This window comes from Bactrocera latifrons, unplaced genomic scaffold (assembly GCF_001853355.1).
Source record: "Bactrocera latifrons isolate USDA-ARS-PBARC rearing strain unplaced genomic scaffold, ASM185335v1 scaffold_46, whole genome shotgun sequence".
Classification (NCBI taxonomy): domain Eukaryota; kingdom Metazoa; phylum Arthropoda; class Insecta; order Diptera; family Tephritidae; genus Bactrocera; species Bactrocera latifrons.
The window spans coordinates 694,242-707,872 of NW_017537112.1; the positions used below are offsets into that span (position 1 = coordinate 694,242).

At 35.3% G+C, this 13,631-nt stretch overlaps 1 protein-coding gene across 1 annotated transcript in view; it reads left to right on the top strand.

The window, feature by feature from the left end:
* Positions 1–13,631, top strand: part of LOC108973130 (sodium channel protein 60E) — a 256,070-nt gene that overhangs the window by 234,296 nt on the left and 8,143 nt on the right. The window contains 7 exon segments of the mRNA XM_018940165.1: positions 57–130; positions 285–455; positions 5,743–5,876; positions 6,056–6,725; positions 6,833–7,192; positions 8,324–8,432; positions 8,508–8,689. Coding sequence (XP_018795710.1) covers positions 57–130; positions 285–455; positions 5,743–5,876; positions 6,056–6,725; positions 6,833–7,192; positions 8,324–8,432; positions 8,508–8,689 — 1,700 coding nt within the window.

Consider the following 13,631-nt stretch of genomic DNA (forward strand, 5'->3'; position numbering starts at 1 on the left):
ATTCAAAAATATATAAAAATCATATAAAAATCAAAAATTAAAAAAAAAAATACCAGAAAGTACTTTTCGGCAAGTGTGGCAACTTTTACCGAAAAGTACTTTCGCTTTCACTTTTAATTTCAGTGTATAAATGTTCATACATATTAATGTGTTCTGATATGGCAACACACTTGACAATTTATATACACACCGACACAGCCACAATTTTTTTTACCGTATGTGTACTTAGTTTAAGTGAAAAAATATGTATTGTGTTTATATGTAAATATTAAAAAAAAAATTACTTTCATCGTTCCATAGTATGAAGGAGGAGTGTTGGAAATGTTTCTCACCGAATCTCAAAAACACTATTACACCGCCATGAAAAAGTTGGGACGAAAAAAACCACAGAAAGTCATTAAGCGACCAATAAATCATTTTTTAGCAATGTTTTATGATTTATCGAATTCGAGAAGGTAATGATCAAATGCTAAAAGTATGATTTATACAAAATAGTACCTACGTTCGGTTTTCAGTTATCAATTTTCAGTTCGAATTTACTTTATATTCAACTACTTAACTACATACATATAATACATACATTAATAAAAAAAAAAAATGATTATACAATTTTTTCATTAATTTTTTTATTCAACAATTTAAGTTTTTTAGTTTAAAATTTTATATATTTTTTCAATATGCTTTTGCATTCACAACATTTAGTTCAGAAAAGCTGCCGCTATTTGCCATAGTAATGCTCAAGTACAGTAACACCTCATTAATTACATTACCTAGAAGTGCATAATTTTCGCTTACTCGAAGTTTAACAGTTTCGCTCTCTGCTAACTCGCTCTGTTAACATATTTTACTAAATACTTTAGGAACTCTGCTACAGTTTAGTCTATTGAAAATTTGGTATGTTAATATTCTGCTCAAAATTTGCTTACAAACTACTCGTAACTCAAATACTCATTGCTCTTACGCGCGCTCTCTCTGTCTCACTCTCTCTTTCTCTCGCTCTGTTTATTCGAATATTTAACTCTGCTACCAGCATTAAACTGATTACGTCATTAACATACTTACATACATAAATATATATACTTTTTTTTGATTTTTGCGAAAAAGCGTTAATGATTGCATCGAAACCGCTTATAATCTTTCAAAGTGGTTTTCTTCAATTTTTTGGTAAAAGTGTTACAAATTCGTTCATACACACATGCCTACATAACTACATACAAAAAGTATATGGTTAGGTACATTCATAACTGTAAATAAACTCGTCAATTGCGATATTGCCATGCCGGCAATGTTGTGCCCTCGCTCCAAGCATACACACGCCCACAAAACAACTTTAACTGCCTTAATAGCTGAATAATCGTATGATTTGGTGATAAAATTATTTAAACACTTGCTTTCTTCCGCGGATATCCGCGAGTGATGCTATTACTTTTGTTGCCATTGTTGCGGTGTATTCTACAGTTTGTAGTCTCCCTCCAGCAAGGGAGTACTGTAAGCCTAGTGGAAGACCCCAAAACTAACTAGCTACTAACTGCTATGTACTTCTTAGTACCACTATATACCTATGTATATCTTACGAATGTAGTATGAAATTTCACATATTCGTATAACTTTCCATATTAGTGTCGTTTGTATGTAAATTAAAGAAATTTTGCTTGTACCAACTGACTCACCCTGTAAATGTATTGCATCGATCTAGTCCTGTGTATGTACATTAATCCTTGAGGCGTTTGGTTCAATTTGAATCGAATTACATTTTTATTTGTAGTCTCACCACCCCGTCAGTATGTTTGTATGTAACACCTTCTACGTATTCCCTGTTCAATATGAACGGCCTTAACCTTAAAACGTTTTAAGTTTTGAGCACAAATCATTGTGAAAATCTCATCATCATAATTGCATCCTTGCATTGCCGCTTGCTGTTGCCTACATCATTTTACAATTGCATCTTTTTGCTTGGTAAATGTATCGTATATATGTTTATTTTAATTAATCCAGTTTAATTAATTTAATTATATTACTTGTGTAATATATGTATTTTGCTAAAATACTAAATTCCCGCTACTTTAAATATATAGGTTAGACCAGTTTTGGTCCTTCGCGATACGAGGTGGGGTTCAGTTGCTAGGTCCATGAGGAGTAGTCATCCTTTTCAGTGTCTGCTTTGTAAAAATTAATATTTAAAACTTGAGGCAATTAAACTATAAACTGAGTCAATTAGTTCAACTTTCATACAGAGTCAATAGTTTACTCAATCATTTAGTATTCGACAATGGGTGATAAAGAGTTTTAACTTTGTTTGTGGAAGTTTATAAGTGAGAAGATACTGGTTCTTCTCGCTTTGATGCGTATTGTGGCTAGACGTTCATTCACCGGAGTGAATGATAGTACTCGGCGACGAAGTCTCTCTCCCACCACAAATCCCACACGAAACTTGCGCTTCTTTATATGGCCACTGTAGTAAATGCCACAAGGACCTACTCGTCTCTGTCCCAGTCCCGTCCATCAGCCTTTATTTTCACGAGGACATCAACCAGCTGGGCAGCGGCACCTTCCCAATTAAGGGACCGGACATTCCAGGTGCATGCGCTCAAATCATAGTCCTTAATTCGTTTGCCATGGTCGTCATCAAAAGGGGGGTCTCTCATCCGAGTCTGTTGAAAAATTTTCATTGGGGGTGTTTTTTTTACGTGGCGGGTCCCAAACCCAGCTCACAACCCTATTTAGGGGATATTTCGCCTTCTCACTTTAGCTCGCCTTCAAACGGATGTTCTTAGGCTACCGGGAGGATACTTGGTCAAAGACCGGAAGTCGTGAGCTGCTTGAGTCATATGTAAAAGAATCGTTTCTGGCCACTCCCAAGTGAATGGCGATCAGAGAACTTTCCTCACTTGCGTAAACTTCTACACATGACTCCATCCTCCCTTACATTTGAATATTATAAATTTTAGTTAAAAGAAAAGGAAATTAAAAAAATGAACTCATTAAACGTGCCATTAGCCTCTCTCTAGTTTTGGGGCTTTTAACAGGTCATTGTCCTTTTGAGATCCAGGCAGTTAGTTATTCTGGGTGTCATCTGTAGAAGCTGTATGGAAGAGTATGAGGTGGAAGCTCCACTCTTCCTTCTCAGCTGTTCCGTGTTTGGGAGGTCAAGATTTAAAATTTTAGAATTAAACGCCTGTGCAAATTTGTCTTGGCTGCTAAGCATATTGCTAATTTATAAGTTCAAACACAGGAGTTCTTCTTTTCCATGGCCTCACGAAGGACTACACATCGTAGTCTAAGTGCAATCTTTCATCGGCCATCTAACCTAACCTAACCTAACCTAAAGGAATTTAAAAATACGGAAAGTGGCAAATATGTTCATAGTCTAAAAAAACAAAAGAGTTTTTGGAAAAAGACCGATTTATGACTACAACCGAGTTATTTTATATGATAATACTTGTATTATTATCTTTCATCTAATAAATAAGTAAATTTCTTAAAATCGGCTCCAATTAGTTCGATATACTTGAGCCAGCGATGCCATAACTTTCTTAACCCATCTGAAAAATGAATTTTCATTTCCCGTCCTTTGCCTCAAATGTTTGAACTGCTTGTGACCTTTTATACTTACAATTAAAGTCGCACAAGACTATCTATCTGCTAAATACGATGAATGACGCAGCTGTTCGCAGCCTAATTAGATCGTGTCGACCGCGGAGGTATAAGCCGGTGCCTTGTAAAGGCGTAAGAATGCCTTTTACTCCCCAAAATGATCGTTTTTACTGCAATTCGGTATGAAATCATAGAATATCATATTAGAACCCCTGTGTTCAACAGGCCGATAGCATAGTCTTATAGACAATTCTAATACTGTTGGGATCGAGGTCATATAATTGGTAAAACAATAACAATAACAGTATTTGGCTTTGCCATGAAATCCACTGGACATGTTGCGCGACGGTGCCGAAATAATAAGCAACATATGACCCACGAAGCCTTATGTGACCTACTCTATCATCTATTACGCGAGCTTTCAATTAACGGTGTGAAGATTTTGTTACGTTATCTTCCATAGCGATTGTTTTCGAAACACCTGCACGTGACTTGCCAAAAATCCGATTTTATAATCGCCAAGAGTCGAGTCACCAACCGGTATTGATTTCCTTTTTTTATAAATTGAAATACGAGTCCACTTAGGCTGAAAATTTGACGGCAACCATCTTGCAGAATGAACTATATAAAAGTGTGACTAAGCACTTATTGGTCCCTTGCTGGGTTTTAAAAACAAAACTGTCACAAAACTTTGAGCTACCTTATTTGCTGTAGCTCTGCGGTTCCAAATGACCTATTAGATATATTATTTCGCAACCTGTTCGTGGTTCGAATAAACGTCCGTCAAGTTGAATAAAGAATGACAGCCTAATTTCCCCATTGAATAAGTAACAAATGTTTTTTTTCATTAATATGAAATGCTTCAGAAACAGTATACTTCTATATTCTCTTGCGCCTAAGCATTTTCCACATATTTTTTCCAGTAGAGCTCGGTACTGCTATATAATTTCTACTTAACTCTGTAATTATTCGAATGCATAATATAAATTCCATTAAATATTCTGAGACGAGTCTAGCATTGAAACGCTTTATACCTAAAATATTACCCGAAATCTGTTGAGTCGACTCATAAGAAATATTGAGCTCCTCTGCTGTCTCTTTAATGCTAATACGATGATTTTCAAGTACTATTTCTTCTACTTTTGCGAAGTTATCGTCGTGAACGACTCGTATGAGAAAAGTTCCCTAGAGAAACCTGTAACATGTGGTAGGGAGATTTCTTACGAACTTAAAAAAGGGTTGTAACAATTTAGGAAATGTTTTTTTTTTTCGGTTTGGGGACGCAGATTATGTAAATGAACCAGTCCTGGTCAAATTTGATCAGATGGTATATAGTCTTACTCTAAGCATCTACATATATGTAATCTGTTTATTTTTTCGGTTTGGGGGCGCAGTTAATTTAAATAGATCAGTCCTGCTCAGGTTTGATCAGATAGTTATAGTATTATTGTAGGCATCCATAATTTTTGTAACAAGTCTATTCAAATGGTTATTTGCATGATTTTATTATTAGTTTTTAAAATATGATATATTATATAAATATAAAATATTACTTTTTGAATTTAAATAAGCAGCAAGATCTTCTTCAAACTAAAATATGTACCGCAAATAGAGTAGAACTATTCAGTTGCAATCTGTATTCGCTGAAATTATTATAAACAAACTGCCTCACTTTCGTAATRCTTCCGTAGTGCTAGACACATGACATATCAAGCTTTTTCAATATCATATTAAAGCCYTTTTAACTCGCACAATTTTTAAGAATAATTTTGAAATAATTTTTTTGTTATGCTTATTTAGTTTGAATCAAATTAATTTCTTATATAAAAATGGAAAAAAAATTTGGTTATGTAAATAAGTTTTTTTTAACAGTTAACATGTATATTTCCTCCAAATGAGTATGACTAAAATGTGTACTTTTTTCAATAACTCTTCTCCCCCCTTCTCCCTATGGCTAACGTTACATGTWAACGTCACAACTTGAAACAACAACAAAAACACTGCAAATATTGTAATAACTGGCAACGTGTGCAAACAACAACACTGAACAAAAAACACAAAAAACAACAACAACAACAACAACAACAACTACAACTGTAATAATTATAATAATAAATAATATTAACAACAACAATAACAACAAAACAGATTCGAAATAGCCATATTTGTATTGATTTTTTTAAATATGTTAACCATGGGTATCGAGCACTACAACCAACCGCATTCTGTGTTTTTCATACTCGAAGTAAGCAATGCATTTTTTACCACCGTCTTTGGTCTGGGTAAGTAGCGTCAACAATTATCTAGATCTAGTGTACCTACTACTAACCACTTGCATGTTGCTATAATGTGCGTGTTTTTTTTATTTTTATTCTACTATTTCTTGTGTGCTTTTGTTTTTTTTTTTTGTAACCTCTGTGTTGCACTAAAATCCCGTTTTTCGTTTCGCCTACCCAAACAGAGGCGATCGTCAAGATCATCGGTTTGCGTTATCACTACTTTACTGTGCCATGGAACGTTTTCGATTTCCTACTTGTACTCGCCTCAATTTTTGGCATCCTCATGGAGGATATCATGATCGATTTGCCCATCAGCCCAACCCTATTGCGTGTGGTACGCGTCTTTCGCATCGGTCGTATACTGCGTCTTATTAAAGCGGCCAAGGGTATACGTAAACTATTGTTCGCTTTAGTTGTCTCACTGCCGGCGCTATTTAATATTGGCGCACTATTGGGATTGATCACCTTCATCTATGCAATATTGGGCATGTCACTGTTCGGCCATGTTAAGCTGCAGGGCGCCTTAGATGATATGGTGAACTTTCAGACATTCGGACGCAGCATGCAGCTGTTGTTTCGGCTAATGACCTCCGCTGGTTGGAATGATGTGCTGGAATCACTGATGATTCAACCACCCGATTGCGATCCCTTCTTCAATAAGCAAACAAACGGAGACTGCGGCCATCCCCTATTGGCCATCACCTATTTTACTAGTTTCATTATAATCAGTTATATGATTGTGATTAACATGTACATTGCAATTATTTTGGAGAATTTCAATCAGGCACATCAAGAGGAAGAGATCGGTATTGTCGAAGACGATTTGGAAATGTTCTATATCAGATGGTCCAAGTTAGTATTAAACACTTACTTACATAAAACAACTTAACTTTATCATCATTCCAAWTCAAATTYAYACACAATAAAATACTGTTATGTATATTAATCGCTAYTTACAGATACGACCCACACGCTACACAATTCATACACTTTGGTCAACTTTCGGATTTCATTGCCTCGCTCGATCCACCGCTTGGCATTTCGAAGCCCAACACTGTAGCGTTGGTCTCATTCAATTTGCCGATATCGAGGGGTAATAAAATTCATTGCCTTGATATATTACACGCACTAGTCAAACATGTGTTGGGTCATGTTGAGGAGACGGACAACTTCAAGCAGTTRCAGGAACAAATGGATGTGAAATTCAAGAAACAATTCCCTACACGCAAAGAGTTGGAAATTGTTTCGTCGACACGCATATGGAAGCGTCAGGAGAAGGCGGCCAAAACCATACAGAATGCCTGGCACGAATATCAGCGGTAAGTTTAGTGATTGTTAGGTTTTTGTAAGCGATTAGGTCGTTTGAAACTCCCATTCAGTTAGTGGTGACTTTGAAGCTCGCGAGAAAAGAAATTCCGCGTCGAAGGGCTTGAAAATAGAGAATTATATACTTTTAAATATGATGTTTTAACAGCCTCTAAACCTTCTCGCTCTTCTGAGTATTCTTCCGCAACACTTGTACCAGTTCAATAGATCACAATCTAAGATCCTGAACGCATCAGGCTGACAATATTTAAAATATATCAGGGGTAAGAGATATATTACAGAGTTTGTCCGGAAAGTAATAGGACTGATTTTCTTCCATCGTGTCTGTACTTCGGAGCATTCGCGCACCGACTGGATTCGGTACGGGGCGTTCCTAGCTARCGAACTAGTGCCTGGAGAGTTGGGACAAACATTTTCACGCGACATGTTTCTATGAGTGGTGCAAGCCGTAAATGCAACGTTCCTTGAAGCAGAATTCTGTGTGAAACTCGGTAAATCTGCGGCGGAGACGTCCTTTGTCCAGTACAAACCATTAACGATAAGTTTCACATGGAAGTCCTCTAGAGACTCAAACGAAGGGTCAATCGGGTCCGACAAGACATCGCAGCCGATTGAAAGTTGCACCACGACAACGCCACGGCTCACACTGCCTTTCTTGTGAACAGCTACCTAACCAAGACTGGCATCTCAACGCTTCMGCAGGCGCCCTACAGCCCAGATGTGGTCCCCACGGACTTTTTTGTTTCCCTGCCTGAAAAGGTCGATGAAAGGCAAGTATTTCGAGACGATAGAGGGCATCCAAGCAGCCTGCACCGCAGCTCTCAAGGCTATTCCGGAGAATGCCTTCCGTAAYGCCTGCAATGCTTGAAAAYCGCGCTAACAGCGCTGCATCGACCCAGACGGAGCTATTTTGAAAGGTTTTGAAGAATAGTAACGATGGGTTGAATAMATTTTTTAAATCGACTCAGTCCTATAACTTTCCGKACAAATCCTRTAAAATTCGTTAGCCTGAATTTCCGWTGTTCGATCTCGYTGCGAGTTTATGATATGGTATTATGTTTTTTTAATAACGTGACATCAACAGCGAATATTTAAGCACATTGATATTTCTGTCTTCCTTACAGCATGAAGAAGGAGAAGGAGCGCTCCAACTCGGGTGAYAGCATGACGCAGACATCAAGCCCCGGCGGTTGGCAGTCCAAACTGTCAGCGCTCAATTTCTTTCATCTGCAAGTAAGTCAAACCTATTTTTATCAACAGAACAACAAAAAAGATGCAAAACACATAAAATTTTACTTGAAATGGCAGGTCAGTCGACGTGGCACTCAGTGCTCCAGCCGCGCCTCCTCACGCAAGTCTTCACGCGCTTCCGATGCCTCAGATCTGAGCGAATTGGCCGGTCCATGGTTGAATCTGCCGCTAATGTTGGTCTCTGGCGCCGATGATGTGGTGAAGGACATCAAGCAACAAAGCGAAGAACTCGGCAAGCGGTACTTATTACATTACCTACACATTAACACATAACAAATAAATTAGCTAAATGAATTTTTCAACAATTGGTACGAATTAAACTAAATAAATTCCAATTAATACGCAATGCATTGCAATTTTTGACGAAACCTATACCATGACATATACTAAATACAATTTTAAAATAATCTATATTACTTACAATTACTTAGCCACCCATTTTATGCCACAGCATTTTGTTTGTTTTATAAAAAAAAAAATTGTAAATTTGTGTCTTAAGTCCTATTTCTAGAATGTCCTCTTGTCTCTCCCTAACATATGAGTCATTGCTCGCAGATATGGTCTCAAACGTCTTGCAAAGTGGCTCACAGTCAAGTGATTTAAATTTATTAGCAAATCACAATGATTGTGAAAGAGGTAATTGCAGGCGGTAGTATAACAACTACATACCACATACATATCTACTATATAGTCTAGTGTAGCCCATTATCAATAATTATAATCAACTTCACCATTAATATTATGTAACTATCTCAGTATACAATACTCCACTCAACTATTTAGCTCATATGAAATGCAAATCAAGTAAATTACTTTGTAGGCGCATATTGCATACTAATTGAAATGAAATTTATAAAAAAATTGGTCTCACTTTTTTTTCAATACATACTTATCTACATAATTGATTGCATACTGTCATAGCGTCATAGCGGTCTCTACAACAACTGTACATGCTCCTCATATGTACTATTTGCCTTACGAAATGTTCACGCTCGCTCTATATTCTCACTCACTCATCCAAACATATGTACATTTGTATATCGAAATACTTGTAAAATGAAATATTCACCATCGAACTTCCATCGAATGATTGATTCTACTATTTTATGCCGTTGAAAATATTTTACAATAATTTAACAACATTTTGCAATTGTTACAGTTATGTAAAACAACAAATATAGTACATAATTATACAGAAAAGTAAACAAATTCGATGAGTACAATTTGTAAGTAGTGGCCCAAACTATTTTTATTCTTATTTGATTGTATTAATTTTCTATAGAAATAGAAGACTCTTTAGATTTGTAATATAAGTGAAGCAAAATAGTTAAATATGCTTGTAGTAATGAACAAAAATTGCATTAAAATTTCAAAAGACACTCTCAAACTACCTTTAAAAATAAAAAATTTCAAAGCACACTTTTGACTACCTAAAAAAATAACCATTAACTAGTTCAATGAAAGCAATATCTTAAATACCCTCAAAACTTCCAAAACAGTCAATACTATAAATACAATACTTACTTACATAAAATAACTGTCTAAAGTACACTTTTCTGCTCTCCAAAAACACTCTCATCCATTGCAATACGCACGCTCCCACGCTCAGTGCTTGAGCTTCATTCAAATACGACACTTTCCAGTGCTGAATATGAGTTATGTTTGATACAAGAAAAAAACGCCGGTTGAAGTGAAGTTATTACGTTTTTGTGCTTAACGATCTTCAAAATGAATTTTCGTCACTTTTAAAATTTTGAAAATTCATTTTGAATATTGTTAGGCGCAGAAAACAAGCAACGTTCGAAGCAACACTGCGCGAAATGAAATAAGAATTAACATTTGGGTATTTATCTATAAAAAAGTTTAGTTTGAAAAAAATAAAAAAATATTAATTAACGTTTGCGAATTTATCTATAGAAACATTTCGTTTTGCTGACAAAAAAAAAAGTGAAATTATAATAGCAAAGTAGTAAGGCTGATAATTTAAGTTAGTTTAATTTTAAGTAATTGAACATACATATTTGGGGTACTCACAACGTGTCATTAAGTATCGTAAAATCATAAAGTCATAAATTTTTATACTAGTTTAAAAAATTGAAAAATAAGTTTACGCAAATACTATACAACTCTGAACGCTATATTTTCGGATCGTTATAACTTATAACTTTATGACAGTATGTGAAACGCCTAATTGTATGTTATCTATAAAATGATTGCTTTCAACTGAGTTTATATGTGTATATTCTAAAGCCAWCGTTTATGGAAAAAATTAAGCTTCATTCATTATTTTCAAAACAACTTTAACATATACTAAGTTTTAAATTATTACCACAATTCTATTATTTATAGCAATATATCCTTTCTATTTATAGCAAATCAGCTGTTTTGTCTTAAACTCTTAAGTATTTAAGGTTACTTGTAGACTTATCTTAGGCAATCCATATTAAGGTAACCTACTTTTTTAAAGAAAAAACACAGAAACTTAAAATGTAATAAGGAATGTTTATGATCATTCTAAAGAAAATTATTTGGCATTTATGTTTTGAAGATTATCTCTTTGCAATTTTCGCCACGGCTACGTCTCAGTTCGACCATTTCGACTGATATCAGGCGGTGTTGTCCGCATAGATTTTAGGCTTTACATGTTATCATAGAAAAAAGGCTAACTTTGTGGTGAACTACCGACTGGCCCAAAACGTGAAATTATACTCTCATCGAAGTGTTCTCTCAGTAAATCCATTAATTTAAGCGATTCGTGGAGAGTGGCGCCGTTTTGTTGAAACCTAATTTTGCTGAGATCACAAACTTAAATTTCAGGCATTAAATAGTCGGTTATCTTAGCTTGGTAACGGTTGTCATTGCCGATTACGTTTTCACCGGCATCATTTTTTAAGAAATATCGAACTATGATTCCACAAACCATACCAAAACGTTGTTTTTTCTGGTTGAAATGGCAGCTCTTGAATCTCTTCAAGTTTCTTTTCGTCCCAAATGCGTCCTTACATACTCCTTGAACCAGATATGGGCCTCAACGCTGAACAAAATGGTTCGAAAACGTCGGATCTTGTTGGAACCTTTCTAGAGCTCATAAAGCGAAGCGATGGCGTTTGGAAAGCACGAGCGGCCTTAGTTCTTGCACAAAATGCAGCTTGTGTACGCTTGCAATTTAAGATCTCGACCTAAAATGCCCCAAGTTGTTCCAAACGTCGGTCCGAGTTGCTGCGAACAGCGCAAATGCGTGCAGGACGTGGTCCGTTCGTTCGAATATTATCCAATAATGAATGCTAGGTCTCAAGAGGGATGCCGGTTATGTTGACCATATGTTGAGCGAAGGCGCGAAACACTTTCTTTATAAGGTGAGTTTTCGTAAACGTTGTTCAGGCGCAAGTCTTTCCATGATGAAATGCCAAATAATGCTCAACAAAAATAATATGACAGCTTGTCACGACTCAAATGGGATCTGTCAAAAAACGGTGAAAAAATTGAATTTACTTGGATCACCCCTTATATGATTATACATTATTTTCATACTTCCATATTTTTTACTAACCAATCACTAATGTTGTCTGTTCATCCGGAAGCGACCATAAAATCATCTATTAAGATACATTTTTTTTAGATATTTGTAGCATAACCTAGAATTATTAAAAAATCAAATAAAAATAATATTAAAACTGTGAAGAAATATGATTATGAAATAATTTTCTCCAACTATATATTTAATAGAATTTTTGTAGTTTCTAAACATGTGATCAAAAATATTTACCTCGATGTTGTAAACAATTAGTCCCCATTTTTACCTTGAAATACTATATTTAATCAAATTGAGCATAAATGGAATGTATAAACTCCCGCATGTTTGTATGTCTTTGACCTACCTTTTTATGTCAGATCAGTCAAAGATAGGTGCCCTAAAAATTTAATAGGCCGAGCAAAGGTTTTACACCTACATACATCTCTAAATTGAATAATTCGAATACCAAGACCTTACTTTTTACTTAATATTTAATAGTTGCACTCGTAAGTCATAGGCATTTAGGCCTAAGTTAGGTTAGGTAATAATTAAAATGACAAAAGCGAGTACTACAAGCTTAAAAGCTAACTTAAGAGGTTAGGCTTCAAGACGGGCCTGACTTTGWGACATTATTCTAGGAGTAAAAAAATAGGAATCGAATTTTTCTGTGTCGGGCTTCATTAATCATAAATTTATTCGACACGAAATGGTGTCTACAGGGCCAATTTTCGAATGCAACTTTTTAGGTGGGCTTCTACATGTGTGTTTACTAAAACAATACAGGAGTTTTAATACCATTCAATAAGGCATTTTTATAGCATAATAAGATATAAAAAGATCTTGATCGATCAGTGGTGTATAGTTCTCCAATTTGTACAAATTCTTCGCAGATTGTAGCGATGCTTTAGATACTAATATATGCCAAGCTTCTTGAAGATAACATGATAAATTAAAACGGGTTTCCATACAAGGACTTGAGTTCGATCGCTAAGTATATTAAATATATAGCAGTCCTATCTGAATATGTTCGGTGATTGAACGATATTTTGAATAATAACTTCTGCAAAATTTCTTAAAGATATCTCGTCAAGTTAAAAGATTTTCTTTACAATCACTTCTTTTAGATGATTTAGTTTGTATAGCAGATATACTATGCTATAGTTGTCGGACATCGGCAAATGACAAGCGACAAATGAGCAGCATCTTAATAAGAAAAAAACTTTAGCAAAATTTCAGAACGAAACCTCAAAAACTGAAAGAACAGTTCGTATTTATGCAGACGGACAAACGAATAGACATGGCTAAATCGACTCAGCTTGTTAAGCTAATCATTCATAGTTAACTAAATTATGTTAGTGTGAGATGTAATTTCAATTGAGTACGTGCAGTAGTCGATAGTCAGCAATCGGCAATAGCCGCCGGTGTCTACGCCAATAAAGCATAAGAAGACGTGCAGTAGTGTCTTAATACCATCGTCTAAATTAAAAAACAAAAATTACAGTTTCATAAAATATGGGTTTGAGGTATTATCCGCGGAAGGTAATTGAAAAAGAATTTTAGCGCCCTAAAGTATACTAGCAGAGTTTTTTTAAGCACAAGACTCGTCTGATCTCTTAAACATATGTATTCGAATTTGAAAAAAATATTAATTTTATATTTTTTGTATA